The sequence below is a fragment of the Cucurbita maxima genome, unplaced genomic scaffold (genome assembly GCF_002738345.1).
Source record: "Cucurbita maxima cultivar Rimu unplaced genomic scaffold, Cmax_1.0 Cma_Scf00023, whole genome shotgun sequence".
Classification (NCBI taxonomy): domain Eukaryota; kingdom Viridiplantae; phylum Streptophyta; class Magnoliopsida; order Cucurbitales; family Cucurbitaceae; genus Cucurbita; species Cucurbita maxima.
In genome coordinates, this window is record NW_019272039.1 from 1,663,323 (window position 1) to 1,683,922 (window position 20,600).

The 20,600-nt window shown below is 38.6% G+C and overlaps 5 protein-coding genes across 6 annotated transcripts; 3 read left to right on the forward strand and 2 right to left on the reverse strand.

Annotated features, from left to right (window-relative positions):
* The first annotated feature begins 633 nt into the window (after positions 1–633).
* LOC111497345 (G2/mitotic-specific cyclin-2-like) lies at positions 634–3,142 on the forward strand. Its single transcript, XM_023148121.1, has 10 exons — positions 634–842; positions 929–1,061; positions 1,151–1,207; positions 1,291–1,339; positions 1,435–1,593; positions 1,673–1,807; positions 1,890–2,201; positions 2,288–2,386; positions 2,463–2,641; positions 2,718–3,142. Exons 1-10 carry the CDS (start codon positions 782–784, stop codon positions 2,860–2,862), a joined length of 1,329 nt encoding a protein of 442 aa, XP_023003889.1. The 5' UTR covers positions 634–781; the 3' UTR covers positions 2,863–3,142.
* A 590-nt stretch (positions 3,143–3,732) lies between these two features.
* LOC111497355 (serine acetyltransferase 2-like) lies at positions 3,733–6,909 on the reverse strand. The gene is made up of 10 exons (XM_023148138.1): positions 6,471–6,909; positions 6,132–6,329; positions 5,982–6,041; positions 5,793–5,888; positions 5,688–5,712; positions 5,366–5,460; positions 4,453–4,619; positions 4,283–4,356; positions 4,125–4,190; positions 3,733–3,994 (listed from the first exon to the last, which is right to left on the reverse strand). The coding sequence occupies exons 1-10, from the start codon at positions 6,732–6,734 to the stop codon at positions 3,960–3,962; spliced, it is 1,080 nt and encodes a 359-aa protein (XP_023003906.1). The 5' UTR covers positions 6,735–6,909; the 3' UTR covers positions 3,733–3,959.
* Positions 6,910–8,929: 2,020 nt separating this feature from the next.
* On the forward strand, positions 8,930–12,235 carry LOC111497352 (isocitrate dehydrogenase [NAD] regulatory subunit 1, mitochondrial). 2 transcript variants are annotated; one of them, XM_023148136.1, is made up of 4 exons: positions 8,930–9,626; positions 10,158–10,385; positions 10,853–10,931; positions 11,713–12,235. In XM_023148136.1, exons 1-4 carry the CDS (start codon positions 9,075–9,077, stop codon positions 11,985–11,987), a joined length of 1,134 nt encoding a protein of 377 aa, XP_023003904.1. In that variant the 5' UTR covers positions 8,930–9,074; the 3' UTR covers positions 11,988–12,235. The 2 variants fall into 2 exon arrangements, with proteins under 2 accessions (XP_023003904.1, XP_023003903.1); XM_023148135.1 differs by having other exon boundaries at positions 8,932–9,626; positions 10,146–10,385.
* A 985-nt stretch (positions 12,236–13,220) lies between these two features.
* Positions 13,221–15,986, forward strand: LOC111497331 (probable acyl-activating enzyme 1, peroxisomal). Its single transcript, XM_023148101.1, has 2 exons — positions 13,221–13,736; positions 14,442–15,986. The coding sequence occupies exons 1-2, from the start codon at positions 13,413–13,415 to the stop codon at positions 15,882–15,884; spliced, it is 1,767 nt and encodes a 588-aa protein (XP_023003869.1). The 5' UTR covers positions 13,221–13,412; the 3' UTR covers positions 15,885–15,986.
* Positions 15,987–18,889: 2,903 nt separating this feature from the next.
* LOC111497387 (endochitinase-like) lies at positions 18,890–20,556 on the reverse strand. The gene is made up of 3 exons (XM_023148176.1): positions 20,124–20,556; positions 19,416–19,569; positions 18,890–19,306 (listed from the first exon to the last, which is right to left on the reverse strand). Exons 1-3 carry the CDS (start codon positions 20,548–20,550, stop codon positions 18,931–18,933), a joined length of 957 nt encoding a protein of 318 aa, XP_023003944.1. The 5' UTR covers positions 20,551–20,556; the 3' UTR covers positions 18,890–18,930.
* Positions 20,557–20,600: the final 44 nt, after the last annotated feature.

Consider the following 20,600-nt stretch of genomic DNA (forward strand, 5'->3'; position numbering starts at 1 on the left):
GATGGAAAGTCTAAATCTTCGTACCATCACACTTGTACTAAAAGATTCTCGTGCCATAAGTGTTAGAATCCTTGCGCCAAATGTCCCAAAGCCTATTATTCAACCTATTTTTTTTGCTAAGTAAGCTCGTGAGTTGAAATTAGTTTCAATTTGATCACTATAATTTAGTTGGTCAAACTTCATTAGTTAACGTTTCAGTGTCATTTTAGTCTTATAGATAGTTATGAGATTTAACCCGGTAATATAGACCAAAATGAATTTAAGCTCAAACCGAACAAAATTGAATAGAACTTTAAAAAACGGACGAAATTGAAGCTAAATACAAAGTAAGAGAATCTAATTTGTAATTTAATAAAAAAAAAGAATGAGAATAATAAAAAAAAAAAAAAAGTGAGTTAAATTTGAAATGAAATGCGGTAAAAATGATAAAGGGTAGGCACGTGCCAAAGAAAGGCAAAGGAAAAAAAATTAAAACAGCTCAGGTGACCGTTGTTCGGACAAACCCAGAGGAAAGTCTTCTCTTTTTCGCATCGGCCAACCCACGCCCCCAACATCCAACGGTCATTTTACACTCACTAGCCGTTGCTTTTGAAAACACCATGGCGTCTAATTAATATGCTTTTTCTAGACAAATACCCTCTCCATTAAACCCCCTCTTCTCTCACTGGCTCCTTGTAGATGCTGGTTTTAAGCTTACCCATTTCCCCGTTTTGACAGATTTTGCTTCCACCATCTCCTTCTTCGTTCTGGGGCTGTTTCTGTTCTCTGTTCACCGGAATTAATGGCGTTTTCCGACGAGAACAATCCCAACTTGATAATCAAACCCACTGGGTTTCTTCCAGGTTTGCTTCCTTTGCAGAATCCCCTTCCCAATTTGTGTTTTTTCTTTACCTTTTGCTGATTTTGGGTCTGTGAATGGTGGTTTTAGGAGGAGGGTTGGAGAACAGGGGGAGGGCCTTTGGGCAGGAGATTAGTAGAACTAATAATCGAAGAGCTCTTAATGATATCAATCAGAATTATCAAGCTTACCCTTGTGTTGTTAACAAGAGAGCTCTCTCAGGGTATATCATTTGAATCCTTGGAGTTTCATGTTTTGTTTTTGAATTTGGTGAGGATTTCGATGTTGAGATTTTCCCTTTTTCTTACTTAGGAAGCAAGAAATCTATGAGAAAAAGCAGGTTGATCCATTTCATAGGCCGATTACGAGGTGGGTTTTGTTTGGATTTTGAATCTTCCAAATGAAAAATGGAAAAGGGTTTGTCTTGAAATTTGAAAATGTTGCTTTTACAGGAAGTTTGCTGCTCAGATTGCGAGTAGTCAACAGTATCATCAGCCACAAGTAAAACACTCTCTGTTCTTTGTGCACTGTTTTTTAAGGAACAAAACCAGTCGCCTTTTGATAATGGATCTTTATGATTTGTTTATCTTGGGCAGGGAACTAATAAGCCTAACTCATTTCTTTCAAACTCAAATGCGTTTGGACATTCCATATTTGTAGACGAGGATTGCAAAACAGTAGAAAATGATCATCCAGTTCCCATGTTCTTGGAGAAACCAGAACCATCATCATTGTCTCAGGAATCCACCCAAATGGTAAGAAAACCCAATCCCCCAACAAGCAATTCAGACAGTTTTTATGTTCAAATTTCATGTTCGATCTTCTGTAATCTAGGCGGAGGTTGAAATGGAGGATATCACAGATGAACACGACGACCCGGTAATCGATATCGATGGTGTCGATTCCACGAACCCGCTTGCCGTTGTCGATTATGTCGATGAACTTTATGCACACTACAGAAAACTAGAGGTAAATTGGCTGTGGATCTTGGCTGCCATTTTCAAGGAATGATCTGTTCATCTTAGAGCTTTTTGAACTTTGTCTGGTGCAGAATTCGAGCTGTGTTTCCCCGAATTACATGACGAAACAATTCGACATTAATGAGAAAATGAGAGCTATACTGATCGACTGGCTTATTGAAGTGCACGACAAGTTTGATCTCATTGGAGAAACATTGTTTCTCACTGTGAATCTGATAGACAGATTCTTGTCGCAAAAAACAGTTGTGAGGAAGAAACTTCAGCTGGTTGGTTTGGTTTCTATGCTCTTAGCTTGCAAATATGAAGAAGTTTCTATCCCTGTTGTCGGAGATTTGATTCTTATTTCTGATAAAGCTTACTCTAGGAAAGAAGTTCTTGAAATGGTGAATTCTCTAGCTCCATTGTTGTTCTTGTTCGACAAGATCTTTGTCTGTGAAACATTTATCGAGTTTTAGTTCTGTTCTTGTAGGAGACAGTGATGCTCAACTGTCTACAGTTCAATATGTCGGTTCCGACACCCTTTGTGTTCCTCCGAAGGTTCCTTAAAGCAGCTCAATCTAACAATAAGGTTGCTGATCAGCTTTTGATTTTATGTCGGTTCTAAGCAATTTGTTCTTAAACTAAGAATTCTGTCAATTAAACAGCTTGAGCTATTGGCATTCTTCTTGATCGAGCTCTCACTCGTGGAGTATGAAATGCTGCGATTCCCGCCCTCTCTGCTGGCGGCAGCGGCGACTTACACAGCTCAATGTACTCTCACCGGAGTCAAGGGGTGGAGCCGGACATGCCAGTGGCATTCTAGCTACTCAGAAGATCAGCTACTGTACGGTTTTCTTCTCTGTTCTCTTGATCTCCATTTTCTTCGGAGTATTAACGGTGGCTGCCGTTGAATTTTGCAGAGAATGCTCGAGACTGATGGTGGGGTTCCATCAGAGAGCGGCGACGGGGAAGCTCACCGGGGTTCATCGGAAGTACTGTACATCGAAATTTAACTACACGGCGAAATGTGAACCTGCACATTTTCTTTTGCAGACTCAGCAATAGCCACAGAACAGAACATGTATAGTTTTTTACTAACGACGTTACATGAATGTTCGAAAATTGGGCGACGGGGTGGGGACGATTGGTCGACCGGAGGCGACTGCGGAAGAGGCAGGACAGGGCAACAACAACAATAATGGAAGAACAACCAAATGGTTGTTGTGTTTTTCTTTTGTTGTCTGTTTCATTTTTAAGGTTGTTACATGAAATATGAGATAGCAAACATATATAATTCAGTGACAAACAATAATATTTGACATTTTGGCCAAATTTTCTAACTTCAGTTCTCATCTCTCCTCCATGTTTATCCACTTATATAAAATTTAGTAACCTGATTCACCATTGAAAAACATTTGAATTCTATTAGAAATCTTCTATAAAAAGCTTATAAAGCTGGAAAACTCGTGTTCCTTCCCGGGGCGGTAGCCGGAAAACTCGTGTCCTTCCCACACCTGCCACCAAATCCACCCTCGTGATAGAAGTTGGGTCGCCGGTCAAGACGAAGCTGGAAAATTTTCTATCTTCATCATGTATTATAACAATCCAAGCCCACCCACCGCTAACAAATATTGTCCGCTTTGACTCATTACGTATTGCCGTTATCCTCACGATTTTAGAATGTCTCTAATGGGGAGAGGTTTCCACGTCCTTTTAGGAATGTTTCGTACCTCTTTTCAACCAATGTGGGATCTCACAATCCACCCCCTTGGGAGCCTAGTGTCCTCATTGGCATACCACCCGGTATCTAGCTCTAATACCATTTGTAACAACCAAAATTCACCGCTAGCAGATATTGTCAACTTTGGCTCATTACATATTGTCATCAACATCACAGTTTTAAAACGTGTCTACTAGGGAGAAGTTTCTACATACTTGTATAAGAAATGTTTCATTCCCCATTGTAAAAAATTGTACCGGAGTTAAATTATTTATACAAAAACATTCATATATCTCATCAGAACATAATCTCCCAACCTCCTACTACTATATTTCATCTTATTACCTTAGCAAGTAAAAAGTTAATCTAAAAGAACAAGCTTTGTAATAATACCACTTGCACGTTGTCATCAGCATGCTGAAACGAGGGCGGAGGCACGCTCTCAGTGCCGATTATCCTTAGTCTCGGGGCACTGACCTGCAGAATACAAAGTACCCGAGATCAAAAGACGAAACTTATATAATTGGATAGTGTTCATGTGTAGACTGATCATAAAAATCCAAATCCAGGATGTGTGTTTGAATGAAAATGATAAGAGAGAGCTAACCAGTGGCTCTAGGATATCGGCCATAGTTACTACCAGCAACATGTTCAAAGAAATCTTTGGTAGCATCTACACGACAAACAAAAAGCAGCTACCGTAACGATGTCGATATAAAAAGCTCAGGATATCAAATGCTTTGTTTAAAGAAAATCTAAACATACCATGCTTCATTGTTAAAGACGGATCCTGCTCCTCGACATACCCGATCACCTTGGCCGGAATTCCAGCTATCATACTACAAATCAACAGAAAGAGAGAGTGTGTGTGGAATCAGATATATTGCACTTGTAAAAAGTTATGATCCACAAAGAATATGCCTTAAAGTTTAAACCTGTGTGGGGCAACATCTTTTAATACAAGGGAACCAGCAGCCACCATTGCCCCATTGCCTATCTTAATGTTTCCGAGTATGGTAGTCGAGGCTCCGATTAGTGCACCGTCACCAACCTTAGGATGACGATCGCCAACTTCTTTCCCAGTGCCCCCCAAAGTTACACCCTGAGAAATATTGAACCAAGAAAAAAAACCAGAGATTCAGCTGACAGGTTATTGCAGCAAAAACTTACTTTGGAGCAAGAGGCTTGTTGAGAGTTTATGGCAAAAGATAAATAAACTAATCTTGATATACAAAGTACATTCATATAAACATTTGTTAGTGTGGAAGAATGGGAAGGTTTTGAAGGCGTAGGGGTTGTGTCCTTCCATTTAATGCAGAAGAAAGCTTAGCCATTACAAATTTAACGGTCCGAGCCCACCGCTAACAGATATTGTCCTCTTTGGGCTTTCCCTTTCAGGTTTCCCCTCAAGGTTTTAAAACGCGTCTACTAGGGAGAGGTTTCCACACCCTTATAAAGAATGCTTCGGGCTCCTCCCCAACCGATGTGGGATTTCACAATCCACCCTCCTTCGAGGCCCAACGTCCTTGCTGGCACACCACCTCGTGTCCACCCCCTTTAAGGCTCAGCCTCCTCGTTGGCACATTGCCCGGTGTGTGGCTTCGATACCATTTGTAACAACCCAAGCCCACCGTTAACAGATATTGTCCTCTTGAGACTTTCCCTTCTAAGCTTTTTCTCAAGGTTTTAATGCACCTACTAGGTAGAAGTTTCCACACCCTTATAAAGAATGCTTCGTGCTCCTCCCCAACCGATATGGAATCTCACAGAAATACATGGAACGAAGAGTCGGAGATAACAGTTGAAGTTTTCACAAGCAATAGCAACAAGACAAGACAAGGAATTTACATGCATCAATGAAACTCGGTTACCCACAACAGCAGTTTCACCAATAACAACACCTGTTCCATGATCCAAGAGTATTCCATCTCCAATTTTTGCAGCTGGAAAAAAAAAAGGACAAAAAACACTTAACTTTAGAACATGAGACCATCAAGAATATGATCTTTTGGAGTAATAACGATCCTATGAGGAGTTTTCTCAAACCATTTTTTCAATATTGTTTTGCAACTCCACATACGAATACTCCATTACTTTAAGTTAACAAAGAATCACTCTAGTTCCATCTCCCAAACTTAAACGAAAGGGCGATAATCGAGGATTAACTGACCAGGATGAATGTCGGCAGCAAAAACCTGCAAAAAGAACAAAAAAATCATCCTAGGAATTAACTAAGATGTCAACACAGACACGTCGGGTAGAAGTATCAATTTACCTCGCTAACTCGGCTTTGTAATGCCAAAGCCAACACAGTGCGTCCTCGGCTCCACAAAGCATGTGCCACTCTATGCACCTGAAGAGAATGGTAACCCTGCAAGGAGCAGCAATCTAAGTGGTTAGAGTTGTAACAATGGGAGTAGCCCTGTTGAATCAAACTCGAACTCAATTCGAAAACATCGATTACCTTAGGATACAAAAGCGCTGAACTATAAGACAAACAAGAAGGATCCCGTTCTTTAAAGGCCTGCCAAGCCAAAGAAAGTTCCCTAACAAGTTTCATATTGGTAATTGACACTAAATTCAAAAGCTTAAACCAGCAGCAATAGACTTATACCTGCAAATCTAAGCGAATGGCCTGTTGAATGGTTCTATCATGCATCATAACATCAAAGAATATGTCCATTAACTGAGTAGCTAAGAGAGTGGGATTCTGTAGCCTATTGGACAGAACAAAACTCAATGCTTGCTCTAAACAATCATGTGACAAGATGCTGGCATATAAGAAGCTGCTTAAAATTGGTTCCATCTCAGCCTACACAAAATTTCATCAATAAAAGGGATTTTCATTCAACTTAATATCAAACAAACCCAAAACCCACCAAGGATTGGAACTAAACAAGTCCATTAACTAATCAAGTGACATAAACAGGAAAAGGGTGTTCGAGAAACGTACATCCAGCTTAGCCTCTTGCCTGATAGCGTCCCAAATTGGGTCACCCAAATCGGAACCCACGACGGCAAGGGGCTTGGAAGACCCCATGGCATAAACGGGGAAGACCCTCTCGAGCCTGAACTGTTGAGAAGCCGCAGAGATAAAAGAGGGTGTGTCACCGTCGCCGTCGCTGTCGCCGCCATGTTCTTTATCCCGAAGAGAAGCACAGTCGGCGAGTTGATTGGAGAGGGGAGCGACCCAGGTGTTGTCACTCAGGCAAGCCATGAGTAGCAGCCAGGGAAGGGGCTAAATCAAATGAACTCAGAGAGCATCAAAAGGGGTAAAAATGGAGGCAAATCCGAGTGGCAGGGGAAGGCTTTGCGCCCATGCGGCGTTGTGATCGAGTCAATGAAGCATTGGGGAATACGAATAAGATTTTTTTTAGTCTTATCGTTCCATTTCATTTCGCTTATTTTCTATGGGAAGTAAAGAGCTTTTGCGATTTTGTGAAAGCTTCGACTTTTTTGTTTGCAGCATCATGTTCTAAGTGAAAAATGTCAATTTTGTTTTAATTATTATAAATAAATTTCTAAGTTTTATATTCTAAAAAAAAAATTAATTATATACCCAACGTAATCATTACTATAATTGAATTGAATCATTCGTTAAATAATAAATTTTGATATTGAAAACTTTGGTTAAAATTTAAATTCAAACTAACTTTATGCTTAAACTTTTTAAAGTATAAAGAAAACAAAAATACTTAAACCCATATCGATAAATATTTGTTTTAGTTTAATTTCAATTTAATAGACACAAAATAAAATTTAATTTAAAAAAAAGGTTAATTTTTTCTTTAATTTATTCACTCTAATAATTGTTGTATTGAATAATCACATTTTTATTTATTTATTTATTTATTTTGTAGAAATATAATGCTTATATTTTCAGCCTCCACAAAGGGGGAAAATCATTATTGTGGTGTCATTCCATTTTCAAATACAGACAGGGATAAGAGACAGACAACTATATGTTTGGAATGGGACAGGACAGGGACAAAACAGTTTCACTTCTTTTTGTTGATTATATCTTAAATGTTACTAAATTTACTTAATGTTCACTTAATCTCGATCGAAAAATAGTTTCCTCTATGATATAGGAAACTAGATCATATTCCGTCTCTCTATCCATGCCAAGTGTCACAATTGCACTGTTGTGACAACAAAAATATCGATTATCCGACACTTGCTTTAACCCGATTAATAAGTCAACCGTATGAAAATCATAAGTCACACAGAATTCGAACATAAACGAGACTTAGTCAAGTGTTTTAGAAAACGTGTAAGAAAGTAATATTATATGCTAACAACAAATAAGCAACGAGCCTTTTTATATATAATGAAATAATAGAAATAAAATTAATGGTGATTAAACATATATTTAAAATAATTAGATTAATCATTAAATTATAATTTTTTTATTTAATAAGTTTTATACTTTTGATATTTTTTTTTTTAAATATAAGACATATTAAATGTAGATTTAAAAGCTTATAAATTTATCAAACATTTTTTAAAGTTATTTTAATCACAAATTTTATTCTAATTTTGTTTTATTATATTTAAACACGTGGTTTTAAATATAACCATATTTTTTATTAGCTACACGACAAAATTCCCCGGTTAATTCATTATGGGCCCAACCATGCGGGCTGGGCTACAACATTTTAGCCCAATTTATTTGGGCTTGAAAGGATTGAACTGAACGGCCCATCATTAGAGGCAAAACCGACAGAATTCTAACATTTACCAAGGTTTTATCAAACATAGAGACATAAAGACAAAAAAAAACACCAAATCTCTTTCTAAAAGAATCTTCGTGTCAACCCTTTAAAAGGACTTCACATCCTTTTGGATTGTTCAAACCTAATGTTCGGCCACGAAACCCGATTAGTTAACCTTACGGTGCTAAAGATCATAAAACTTTAATGTATTACACTGATCCCGATATCAACTCGTAGAAAGATTATCCTAAATTGTCCTCGTCGCTACTTACTTTTCCAATAAAGTTCACAAATAAATAAATATATATATATATATATATATATTATAATTTATTAAACACTTTAAAAATATTTTTAAAAATTATATTTCGATCTAAAGCTTATTAAAAGAGTAAAATTTTAAAATTATAACATTTTAAAAATAAATTTGAACGTTTAAAATAAAAATGGAGCAACTTAATAAACGAGTAAATGACTCCTAAATTGTAGCTGGATTTAAAACAATTATTTATTAAAAAAAAAAAAGAGTGACGTATTCATTTATCTGCTGCGGCGGACGCACTGAAATCAAAGAATTATTCCACGGCATTGACACTCAGCGTTTAACGATTGGTTGTTGAAACTTAAATTCAATGTTCTTGACCGCACTGGATATTTACCCCCAGTATTTTCCTTTTCTCTTGGCTGCCTAACGCTGAATTTTATTTTCTCTCATTAGACTTTCCCATTCTGCCAGTACTTTACCGGTTCCGGCGACCCCTCATGATCCATCCCAGTTGTTAGCTCAGCGTTACACCGCCGGAACCCTAAACATCCCGATTCTTAAAAACTCTTCTTAACCGATGGCTCGACGATCCGTTCCCATCATCAAGCAGCTCCTCTCAAAATCCAGCTCTTCCGAAAATCCAGCCCTTTTGTCTTCATGTTTCAAATCCAAAATCGATGCTCAAAATCGATCCGTCACTTACATGCCCCGACCAGGAGACGGCGCTCCAAGAGGCGTGACCTTGATTCCTGGAGATGGAATCGGTCCCTTGGTTACTGGTGCAGTGGAGCAAGTCATGGATGCGATGCACGCCCCTGTTTATTTTGAAAAGTTTGAGGTTCATGGCGACATGAAGAAGGTGCCTCAAGAAGTAATGGACTCGATTAAGAGGAATAAGGTGTGTTTGAAGGGAGGTTTGGTGACTCCTGTTGGCGGCGGTGTGAGTTCGCTTAATGTTCAGCTGAGGAAAGAGCTTGATCTTTATGCGTCGCTTGTCGATTGCTTTAATCTCCCCGGGCTTCCTACCAGGCATGAGAACGTGGATATTGTTGTGATTAGGGAAAATACAGAGGGTGAATACTCTGGCTTGGAGCACGAGGTCGTTCCTGGAGTTGTGGAAAGCCTTAAGGTACTCATGTTTTTATTCGCCGTGCTTGTTATTTTAGACCGATCGGTGTTCTGATTCCAATTGATACTATGTTGATAACTTGGTTTGGATTTGGAAAATTTTGTGGAGAAGTAGATAACAAAACAAAGAAATCCATATTTGGTAGTAGTGATGGAGGTTAATTTTTAAAAAAGTAAAATCCAAAACTCAAATGGTTATCGAATCGGGCATATGCTTTTAAAAAAATTGGTTGTTGTTTAAATTTATTCAAGAACTCAAATGTGTTTTCAAGATGGCGAAAACTATACTTAAGAAATTACGATGAGAAAATTAAAAATGAAATTCTTATCCAAAGTAATGTTTGAGTTCTTCAGAGAAAACAGAAGAGGTTATCAACCAAATTGATGTATTTAACAATCTTAACTAATATGAAATCTATAGTTTTAAGAACATTGATATTGGTGGTAATTGGTATCCATGCAATTCTCAGGGGTTTTCTCCAAGTATCTTTCTTTGTCTCTCATACTCACTCTTTTCCAGGTGATAACAAAGTTCTGTTCTGAGCGTATTGCTAAATATGCTTTTGAGTATGCTTACCTCAACAACAGAAAGAAAGTAACAGCCGTGCACAAAGCAAATATCATGAAACTTGCAGATGGTCTCTTTCTGGAATCTTGTCGAGAGGTCGCCACAAAATATCCTGGAATAAAGTACAATGAAGTTATTGTAGACAATTGCTGCATGCAACTGGTCTCAAAGCCTGAGCAATTTGATGTTATGGTATGCACTTAGATTCTCAGATCTTAACATATGTCTGGTGTGTGGCTGAGTGAGATCCCACATCGGTTGTGGAGGAGAACGAAACATTCTTTATAAGGGTGTGGAGACCTCTCCCTAGTAGACACGTTTTAAAAACCTTGAGGGGAAACTTGAATGAGAAAGCCCAAAGAGGACAATATCTGCTAGCGGTAGGCTTGGGCTGTTACAGGCTTGCCTTTTATCTTATCTATATATCTAAATTTGGAAATAGCTAGATTAGTCTACCTAGGAGCATTTGGATCAACTAATCATACTTCCAATATATCATGGAATGGGACTTTTGATGACTGAATTTAGCAGAAAACATGAAAATATTAGAGTGGATTTGGTTGGTGATCTGAAAACTAGGAATTCAATGGAAGTGAGTTACATTTCATATTGGGAAAGTAGGAGATGGTATTTGATAATGATTGGATGTGGTTTTGCAGGTGACACCCAATCTATACGGAAATCTGGTGGCAAACACAGCTGCTGGCATAGCTGGTGGCACAGGAGTTATGCCGGGAGGTAAGATCAAATGTTTCATAGTTTCAGATTCAAACCTTATGTTTTAGAATTTCTCAAGTTAGTCCTAGAGCCTAAATTGAGGCAGCGTTGCGCATCAAGTAGACATGTTCTGAGCAGGACTTGTTTTTATTTTGTATGTCTCAAATTTAAGATGGATGGAAGGCGAAATTGTTTAATTTCCTTGATGCATAACAATGTTGGACAGTTATGAAAGTTCCACAATAGAAGTATGGAACCAGAAATTAAACTTAATTTGGTGGTAACCGGAGAGAATGCTATGGCAGTGAGAATTTAGTGTAGAGAGATGGATATCAGGGTACACAATATTATTTTTCCATGGTGGTTTGCCTGATATTATTCTCTTTAAGCTTGGACTCTTTGCAAATAGTATCAGGGCGATGTGCCAAGGAGGTTGAGCTCTAAAGGGGTAGAGAAGCCTGGAAGGGAAAGCCCAAAGAAGACGATATCTGCTAGCGGTGGTTTGGGTGGTTACAAATGTGAAAAAAAGTAGAAAGATTAAAAGGAATGAATTCAAAATGATGATAATCACTTGCTTAGTTTGAATGTCCTAAGAATTTCCTTGACAACCAAATGTGATAGGATCAAACTGTTGTCGTTGAGCATTAGATCAATCGAGGTTTCAGCTCCAACACTTCTAATACGAAAAAAGATGTAGATATTTCTTTTCCCCGGCATTCACTTTTTGTTTCTTATGGGGTAGGAGCTAAGGTAGTGCTCGGTTCTTGCCATACTTAAACTGTACTTTCTTTTTTTTCTTCAGGAAATGTTGGTGCCGACCACGCTGTTTTTGAGCAAGGAGCTTCAGCAGGAAATGTGGGCAATGATAGGATAGTGGAACAAAAGAAGGCAAACCCGGTAGCGCTGCTCTTATCATCTGCCATGATGCTGAGACATCTCCAGTTTCCATCTTTTGCCGATCGATTAGAAACAGCCGTGAAGAAGGTGATATTTGAAGGCAAGTACCGAACCAAGGACCTTGGAGGACAGAGCACGACGCAGGAGGTTGTCGATGCAGTCATAGCTGCTTTAGATTGATGATCAACCAAGGGAGAATAGCTTTATCCTACCATTTATTCATAAAACAGTTTTAGAATTTTGGAGTCGTCAGAATTCTGCCCAGTTTCCTGAAGAATCAGGAAAGAAAAGAAGATTTGTTTCAGTTTTCCCAAGCATGAGAGCTGTGAATGCGTTTCTTGTTCCAATAATCTCAATTTTAAGACATCAATTTGTGCTGTTGTATTAGAATTGCAAATCTGAAAGAGAGAGCAATTTTAATTTACTTGTATGTGCCTTAGTTTTGATATATGTAGTTTGTCCCGGCCTCGTTTAGGCAAATAGGAGAAATCTCTCTACTGCTACCTCTCCCATTCCCTGCTCTATTTAGGTAAATAGGAGAAATCTCTTATTTTCGGCTCTATTTGGAGCAGGTCCTTACATGACTTCGATTCACTATCTCTCTTATTCCCCGCTCTATTTGGGCAGGTCTCGTGGGACTCATATCTAATTATTTTACAAAACTGTAACACGTCTTTCCAAAATAGGGGCTTAAACTATTTTGCCAAAAAAAGATGGTGATTGTCATCTTCCTAAAGATTCCACCACTTGTGTAAAGTTTAGTTCTCTTTTTTTTTTTTTGATAATTTATAACTTAATAAATTGAGTCGTGCACGATCAACTATATATAAAAAAACCTTTTACTTTCATTTCTTGACGTCACTCACCATTTTTTTAAATTTACTTAGAATGTATGAAGTCGCTCAAATATTAAAATTAAAGAACGACTTATTTTTTATAAACCTTCTCTATATAAACTTTAGATTGATTAAATGTTAAAAATAAATTTTATTTTATTTTTATTTTAGAAAATTAAATTTACAAATAAGATGTTTATTTATTATCCAAATTTAAAATAAAAATTTAAAAATTAAAAAATCAAATAATTGTGTTTTTAAAAATTAGTTTTATTTTTCAGTGACTTTTATTTTTAGGAAACATTTGAATTCTTAAGTAAAATTTAAATGTTTTCAAAATTTAGTTTGAATTAAAAAAAATAGAAAAAATGTAAATAATAAAAAATAGATAATTGAAATATGTTGGACATGTCAGAAATTCAACTTTTTCTTTCATATGATTGATTACAAAGGCAATGGATAACTAAATTTATGCTAAAATTTATACTTTTCATTATACACAGCCAACGTTACAAGATTTATCCAAACAGATTTCGTATCTTCCAAGGTTAATAAATTTAATATTTCGGATTTATTTGTTTTAAAAAACCCATTAAATTTTTCATTCTAAAATTGCCCAACCTCTATCCGGATCGTGGCACTTTCCTCGTCAATGTCTTCTCCTTCATCCTCTAAACACCCACATGGAGATTCTCTAAAACCCCATTGAAAAACATCACAAGGGACGTGTCGGATTGTCGCAAAGTTCTTGGTAATCGCCACAGCGACAATGAATCGTTTTATCCGAAATCGGTCGTTCCGTTCAGTGTTTAGCTTGAACAGAGCTGTCTGGAAGTGGGATTTCCCTTCTACGATTTGTCGAGGTTTCTCTGATTTATCGGATTCTTGGAAATCCACGGCGGGTTTGGTCCGATGCCCGGCGAACGATGTTCCTCTGTCTCCGGTAACCTTTTTGGAACGGACAGCCAAAGTTTACAGAGACACGGCATCGGTTGTGTACGGTTCTGTGTCGTTTACTTGGGAAGAAACCTATAATCGGTGTCTTAGATTGGCTTCTGCGATGACCCAGCTTGGGATTTCTCCTGGCCAAGTGGTTAGTTGCTCTAATTTGCATTGTTAATCTTAATCTTGTGATTAAGCTAGATTTCTGCTCCTTTAATGGTGATTTGGATTATAATCTTCTGATTCTGCTGACTATTTGATTTTGGATGAATGTGTTGAAAATTAGTGCAAACATGTGTTGTTTCTTTGTTAGTTGTTTATTGAGTAGCTGGAGAGTTTGCATAGGTAAGTCCACCGTTGTAAATATTATCCGCTTTGACCCGTTACGTATCATCGTTAGCCTCATGGTTTTAAAACGCGTCTACTAGGGAGAGTTTTCCGCACCCTTTTTAAGGAATGTTTCGTTTCCCTCTCTACCCGCTGTGGGATCTCACAATCCACCCTCTTAAGGGCCAGCGTTCTCACTGGCACACTGTTCGGTGTCTAGTTCTGATACCATTTATAACAACACAAAGACACTGATATTGTCCTCTTTGGGCTTTCTCTTCTAGACTTCCTCTAAGGTTTTAAAACTCTTTGGGGAACAAGGGTGGAAACTCTCTCTAATAGATGCGTTTTAGAATCGGGAGATTGACGACGATGCGTAACGGGTCAAAGTGGACAATATCTAGAACGGTGAGCTTGGACTGTTATAGATTCTCATTCGATCGATGGGTATAAGTCATTTTTCTTGAATAGGATGTTTTCTAGTTCTATTATGGCTGCATTCTTGCAAATTTGAACTTGTATTGAACAGGTTGCAACACTGGCTCCTAATATCCCTGCCATGTATGAGCTGCACTTTGCTACTCCCATGGCTGGTGCTGTTCTTTGCACATTGAACACTCGCCATGATTCCTCTATGTTATCAGTCCTACTGAGACATTCAGAAGCCAAGATCATATTTGTGGATACTCAGTTGTTTGAAGTTGCTAATGAGGCAATTCAGCTTCTTAGACAAGGCGATTCCCAACCACCTAAGCTAGTTTTAATTCATGATTCTGAATATGCTTCATCTCCCACTTCATTATCTTCAAATGCTTATGAGTATGAGACTCTGATTGCTTCTGGGAGTTGTGAATTCGAGGTCCGAAACCCGAGAAGCGAATGGGATCCGATCAGTATAAACTACACCTCAGGCACCACTTCCATGCCCAAAGGGGTTGTTTACAGCCACAGAGGTGCTTATTTGAACTCCTTGGCGACGGTTCTGCTGGCTGGCATGGGCTCAATGCCAGTTTATCTTTGGACATGCCCCATGTTTCATTGCAATGGATGGTGCCTTACTTGGGGAGTTGCAGCTCAAGGTGGCACAAATATTTGTCTTAGAAAAGTCTCACCCAAGGCAATCTTTGAGCAAATAGCTTTGCACAAAGTAACACACATGGCAGCTGCGCCTACTGTCTTGAACATGATTGTGAACTCTCCCGAATGTGATCGCAGGCCGTTACCAAACACGGTGGTCGTCTTGACGGGCGGTTCGCCACCTCCACCGCATGTGTTCACTAAGGTGGAAGAGATGGGGTTCCAAATCTGTCACTTGTATGGTCTAACTGAGACATATGGTCCTGGCACATATTGCACATGGAAGCCAATGTGGGATTGTTTGCCTTGTGATGAAAGATCAAGAATTCGAGTGCGTCAAGGCGTTCGTCACGTTGGACTACACGACGTCAACGTAATCGATCCCAAGACTATGGTTGGCGTCCCAGCTGACGGAAAAACAGTAGGAGAAATAATGTTTAGAGGGAACACTGTGATGAGTGGATACTTCAAAAACAAGAAAGCAACAGAGGAAGCTTTCAAGGGAGGGTGGTTTCACAGTGGTGATGCTGGAGTGAAACATCCCAATCACTATATCGAAGTGAAGGATCGGCTGAAGGACGTGATCATCTCGGGCGGGGAGAATATAAGCTCGGTCGAGGTCGAAGCAGTTCTGTTTGGTCATCCAGCAATTTTGGAGGCTGCTGTTGTAGGGCGCCCTGATGATCATTGGGGAGAAACACCTTGTGCCTTTGTTGCATTGAAGGAGGGATGCAATGTCACAGCCCAGCAGCTGATCGAGTACTGTCGGCATCGTTTGCCGCATTACATGGCTCCTCGATCCATAGTGTTCCAAGACTTGCCCAAGACTTCAACTGGAAAGGTACAAAAGTTCATATTGAGGGATAGAGCTAAGGCTATGGGGAGCCTTTCTTGATTCTAAAATGTTGTTTGTACAGTAGAATAAGCATTTCAAAGTATAAAAATTGTTAAAGAACGCCATTCTTTTAAAATTAATAGCTACTCCACGTTATTCTAAGTCCTATGTCGACATGGTCTCGACATGAGGGAGTGAATATAAATTTCTTCATTAGTTAAAGACGGTCCAAAACAATAAGGGAAATAACATGAATTTCTTGGTTTGAGATGTCTGAGTTTTCTAGGTCTAATATGTCTTTGATGTCTGATATATCTTAGGGAATCCGTTTTTATATATATAAATATATAAGCACATTCTCCGACTCATACCATTTTTATATATAAATATAAATATATAATAAATTAATTTGATGTAGGTTTACTATTCAAATTTTTTGAAATTAGGTTGAAAATTATATTATATTATAATTTTGTTTAAAAGATTTATTTAGATGTTTTACATTTTTTTTTTAATATTGGAATGAAATCCATCATAAAAAATTATCTCAAATTAATATATTTTAAATATATATAATGGAAAATATTTGAAAAAATATATTAATAGAAAAAAAAAATTACAAGGGAGAATATCTTATCTATTAGTATAAAAATAAATAAAAAATAAATGAAAATTTTCATTAATAAAAAATGAAATAGGAGGTAAATTTTATATAAATAATTAATGTTACTAAAATATATTAAATTATTAGTTAATTTTTAATATATCACATGGTCATTTTTTAAAACTCGTGTTCATATCTTATTACTTAGAATATCAATTATGATCCATTCATAATCGACTTGGTCGCCTTTATTTAAATCATTTTATATTCCTTTTACTTCCGAATGTTATTGGTTTTATATTTTGTCATTAAGGTTGTAATTATGAATAGATGAACTTTTTACCGTAGAGACTATTTGCGTAATGACCCGCTTTTCGAGGAACTCGAGCAGTGAGTCGTTACCTTTCTTACTATGAAATAGCGAAAAGTGCGTAAATTTAAAACTTTCGAACATGCATACACATAAGGAGATTCAGTCCATCTACATCAACGTCTGACAACTCCCCACAATACCGACACTTCATACTACGTACACACAAAGGAACACAACACAGGAAATTCATAAAACCTAGCTTTACCAATGAAACGAAAAGAGTTCGGTAAGAAAACATATCAATGAGACACATGACACTAGCCCAAAACTCCATACCTTCGCAGCTCGTGTGCGCCTCCGCCCCGACCGGTCCATCAAGCCTCGTCTGAAAGAAAGACAAAGTAGCAAGGATGAGTATATACTATATACTCAGTAAGCAGCTTGTTGATGGTTCGTATTGGGTTTTAAAGTCTTATTGATCTTGCTTATGTATTTGTCATTTTATTTTTTTGTGGGGGTTTACTCCCCCGTGTGGGTAAACCTAGACTACCCCCTAGATTCTTCTCGTTTTAGTTTTCACTTGGTTCATGGTCCTATCTGGACCTCCAGCCCTTGGAATTCTCATAAGTTCTCTAAGTCACTAGGTTGATTGTCTCTACTAGTCTCTCTTCATCATCTAATCTCAATGACCTCGAGGAGCGGCCTCGATATTCAAGGTTCATACATTTTAGGAATCGACTAACTCTCAAGTGTACTACTGTAGACCCCTTCACTCATGACAGGTTCACTTAAAAGATACTAACTGACAAGCTTCCTATAAGTCCCTATAGGGTAACATCGATAATAAAATGACCAGTTCTATAGTTACGCGAATCGCTGACAATCGAGTCAAGTTCACTATTAGAGGTTAGTTGGCGAACCCCTAATTGTCCCCGGGTAACTACTAACTCATATGCATGAACAATAAATCTCGACCAACTCTGATGTACCATTGTGGACCCCTGTCACTCGTGACAGATTCACTAATAGGAAATTAACTGGCAAACTTCCTACCGGTCCCCACAAGGTACCCTCAAGAATAAAATTGGCCAGTTCTATAGTTACGCGGACTCCTGACAATCGAGTCAGGTTTACGATTAAAGGTCAGTTGGCAAACCCCTAATCGTCCCCGGATAACCGCTAACTCATAGGCATGAGCAAAATCACCTCGACCAACTCTAATGTACCACCGTGGACCCCTATCACTCGTGATAAGTTCACTAATAGGAAATTAACTGGCAAACTTCCCACCAGTCCCCACAAGGTACCTCCAAGAATAAGATGGCCAGTTCTATAGTTACGCGGACCCCTGACAATCGAGTCAAGTTTACGGCCAGGGGTTAGTTGGCGAACCCCTAATCGTCCCCGGGTAACCACTAATACTGTAACATGCGTGACAGAGGCATAACTTAATCATCTAATCATGGAAAGTTAGTCAAGAATCTCAATTCATAAGGTGGTTGCATATGCATTTCGATAAAGTTTCAGCAAACATGCTTAACCACGTTCAACATGTATCATCTCAACTCATTCTATGCTCAAACTTCTAAAACATACTGTACCATAATTTCATGCATACTAAGAGCGTAACTAAATCCAAAATTTTGAGGTGCCACTTACCTGGAGCAGCGTGATTTTTTTTTTTTTTTTTTTTTTTTTTTTTTTTTTTTTTTTTTTTTTTTTTTTTTTTTTTTTTGACAGTAGTTCCAAAGTTTGTCAAACAAGAATATGGGTGAAAACGGTGCCAAAATCGGAGTTCAAACGGATGAATTATTCGAAGAGAGCTCGGCCCAATAAGATCACACTGGACCAGTACTGGGCACGTGTCCAGGCGGCATGAGCTGGTCGCGCGCCCGTCCCGTCTCGGGCCGGGCTGCGCTGGGGGAAGAAAAGGACTTGAGTGGTTAGAAATAGTATCAAAGGTACTGGGAAAGTATAAAAGTGTAAAAATCAGACGCATCTTAAAACTGTGAGACTGACGATGATACACAATGAGTTAAAATAGATAATATTTGTCAGTAATAAACTGACAATGATACGTAACAGATTAAAGTAGAGAATGCTATGATATTATTTAAATCATACAAAGATCAAACTAATTGGATATCAAGAAAGATAGATGTTTTTATGAGGGGTACGTGGAGATGGTTTTATCGGGACCCGAAAGGCCTTTGATTGTTGCAGTCTAAGTTTGGTCCCATGGTGACACCCAACAAGTTGCAGTAACTCGTATAAAATCCAATTCTACTGGTGGCTCTATCGTTAGGACCGCTCCCACATTCAAATTCACCGTTGATGATGTTGGTAATAACACCATAGCCAGCAGCTCTTCCAGCAGCTCTATCAACATTCGATGGCTGCCACCTTCCGATGATCACATCATGGCTCGATGGCTTGTTTCCTTGTGGTGTCATCCAAAACCAAATGGCTGTTCTGAACGACACAATTGGGTCTGTGGCTACCAAGTCCGGGTTGTTCAGTAAATTCAAATCCAACGCTCTCCCAGCCTGCCCGTAGTTGTAGTTGCTAGCATCATATAAGATATCAACGTTAAGTAGGTTAAGAATTACGACTCTCCACAATAGTATAATAAAACAAGCCATAAGGGAGAAGGATAGAGAGGGTAATTCCTTACTGAGTGAGTTGAATGGGTCCACGACCAAAGTATTTCTGACCGGGAGCGCATGGCCATTCCGGATCAGGTGATCTACAGTAGGCATCTTGTCGGAGCTCTCTAACAAAACAATATCCCCACGCGTATGGACCGTCGGGTGCAGTTGGCCATCCTCCTGTATCACAATCTCTCGTTATTTATTAGAATTTTGTTCTTATAATTTGATAATGTTGAGGATTGGTAGAAAGGAGTCTCACGATTAAGGAATACATCTTCATTAGCATAAGGCTTTACGGAAAAGTCCAAACCAAAGTCATAAGAGTTTATGCTCAAAATGGACAATATCATACTATTGTGGAGATCCGTGATTCCTATGGTATCATGTCATGTTCTTTAACTTAGTCATGTTAATAGAATCTTTAAATATTGAATAAAGAATTTGTGAGCCTTGAAGGTGTAGTTCGAACAAATGGTGTACTTTATTTGAGAATTCTAGAGGAGAAGTCGAACCTCGATTAAATGGAGGCTGTTTGAGGGCTCTCAAATGTCGAACAAATGATGTAGTTTGTTCGATGGCTAACTTAGGGAATGATCATGTGTTTATAAATAAGAAATACGTTTCTATTGACATGAGACATTTTTGGGAAGCCCAAAACAAAGCTACTCAGTTTATACTTAAAGTGGATAATATATGGGTGATTTCTTATGGATAAAACTTAATAAACTAACCGGTGGTCTCGTGAGAAGTTTGGGCTAGGAAAGCTGCTAGCTCCCTTCTACGGGTTGCATCATCTCCGGTCGTACCGAAGGCAGGGAAGGATCGAGCAGCGGTAAGGAAAGCATTGTAAGTATAGAACCCATTACTACGACAACGTGGGTCGTTACGGTACTTGAGCAATTGATCGAAGACAGCGGCTGTGATGATCCGGCCGACACCAGATCCAGCATTAGGGGGGAGGGTTGGAGTTGGGCCAGGACGGCGACACTGGCTTTGACAACCAGCCCCACAGTAGGCGTCGGTGGTGCCGCACCAGCCGTGCTCGCTGCAACACAACCCATTTTGACAAACAGCGCTGTTGGCTTGCCGCCCACATTGCTGGGCAGAGGCGCTCAACAGCAAAGCAAGGGATAAGAAGATGAATGCATGAAGCTTCATTCTTTTCATCTCTGAAAACCAGAGATTATAGAAGAAAAATAAGGAAATGG

Excerpts from the sequence above, each read along its gene's own strand:
- LOC111497387 (XM_023148176.1), bottom strand. The coding sequence starts at position 20,550 with ATGAAGCTTCATGCATTCATCTTCTTATCCCTTGCTTTGCTGTTGAGC. Across the intron at positions 19,570-20,123 it reads AACTTCTCACGAGACCACCG|GAGGATGGCCAACTGCACCC; the intron begins GTTAGTTTATTA and ends ATTGTGATACAG. Across the intron at positions 19,307-19,415 it reads GGACCCATTCAACTCACTCA|CAACTACAACTACGGGCAGG; the intron begins GTAAGGAATTAC and ends ATATGATGCTAG.
- LOC111497352 (XM_023148135.1), top strand. The coding sequence starts at position 9,075 with ATGGCTCGACGATCCGTTCCCATCATCAAGCAGCTCCTCTCAAAATCC. Across the intron at positions 9,627-10,145 it reads GAGTTGTGGAAAGCCTTAAG|GTGATAACAAAGTTCTGTTC; the intron begins GTACTCATGTTT and ends ACTCTTTTCCAG. Across the intron at positions 10,932-11,712 it reads CACAGGAGTTATGCCGGGAG|GAAATGTTGGTGCCGACCAC; the intron begins GTAAGATCAAAT and ends TTTTTTCTTCAG.
- LOC111497345 (XM_023148121.1), top strand. The coding sequence starts at position 782 with ATGGCGTTTTCCGACGAGAACAATCCCAACTTGATAATCAAACCCACT. Across the intron at positions 1,208-1,290 it reads TTTCATAGGCCGATTACGAG|GAAGTTTGCTGCTCAGATTG; the intron begins GTGGGTTTTGTT and ends TTGCTTTTACAG. Across the intron at positions 1,594-1,672 it reads CTCAGGAATCCACCCAAATG|GCGGAGGTTGAAATGGAGGA; the intron begins GTAAGAAAACCC and ends TCTGTAATCTAG.
- LOC111497355 (XM_023148138.1), bottom strand. The coding sequence starts at position 6,734 with ATGGCTTGCCTGAGTGACAACACCTGGGTCGCTCCCCTCTCCAATCAA. Across the intron at positions 6,330-6,470 it reads GGCAAGAGGCTAAGCTGGAT|GCTGAGATGGAACCAATTTT; the intron begins GTACGTTTCTCG and ends AATTTTGTGTAG. Across the intron at positions 5,889-5,981 it reads CAGCGCTTTTGTATCCTAAG|GGTTACCATTCTCTTCAGGT; the intron begins GTAATCGATGTT and ends TGCTCCTTGCAG.
- LOC111497331 (XM_023148101.1), top strand. The coding sequence starts at position 13,413 with ATGAATCGTTTTATCCGAAATCGGTCGTTCCGTTCAGTGTTTAGCTTG. Across the intron at positions 13,737-14,441 it reads GGATTTCTCCTGGCCAAGTG|GTTGCAACACTGGCTCCTAA; the intron begins GTTAGTTGCTCT and ends TGTATTGAACAG.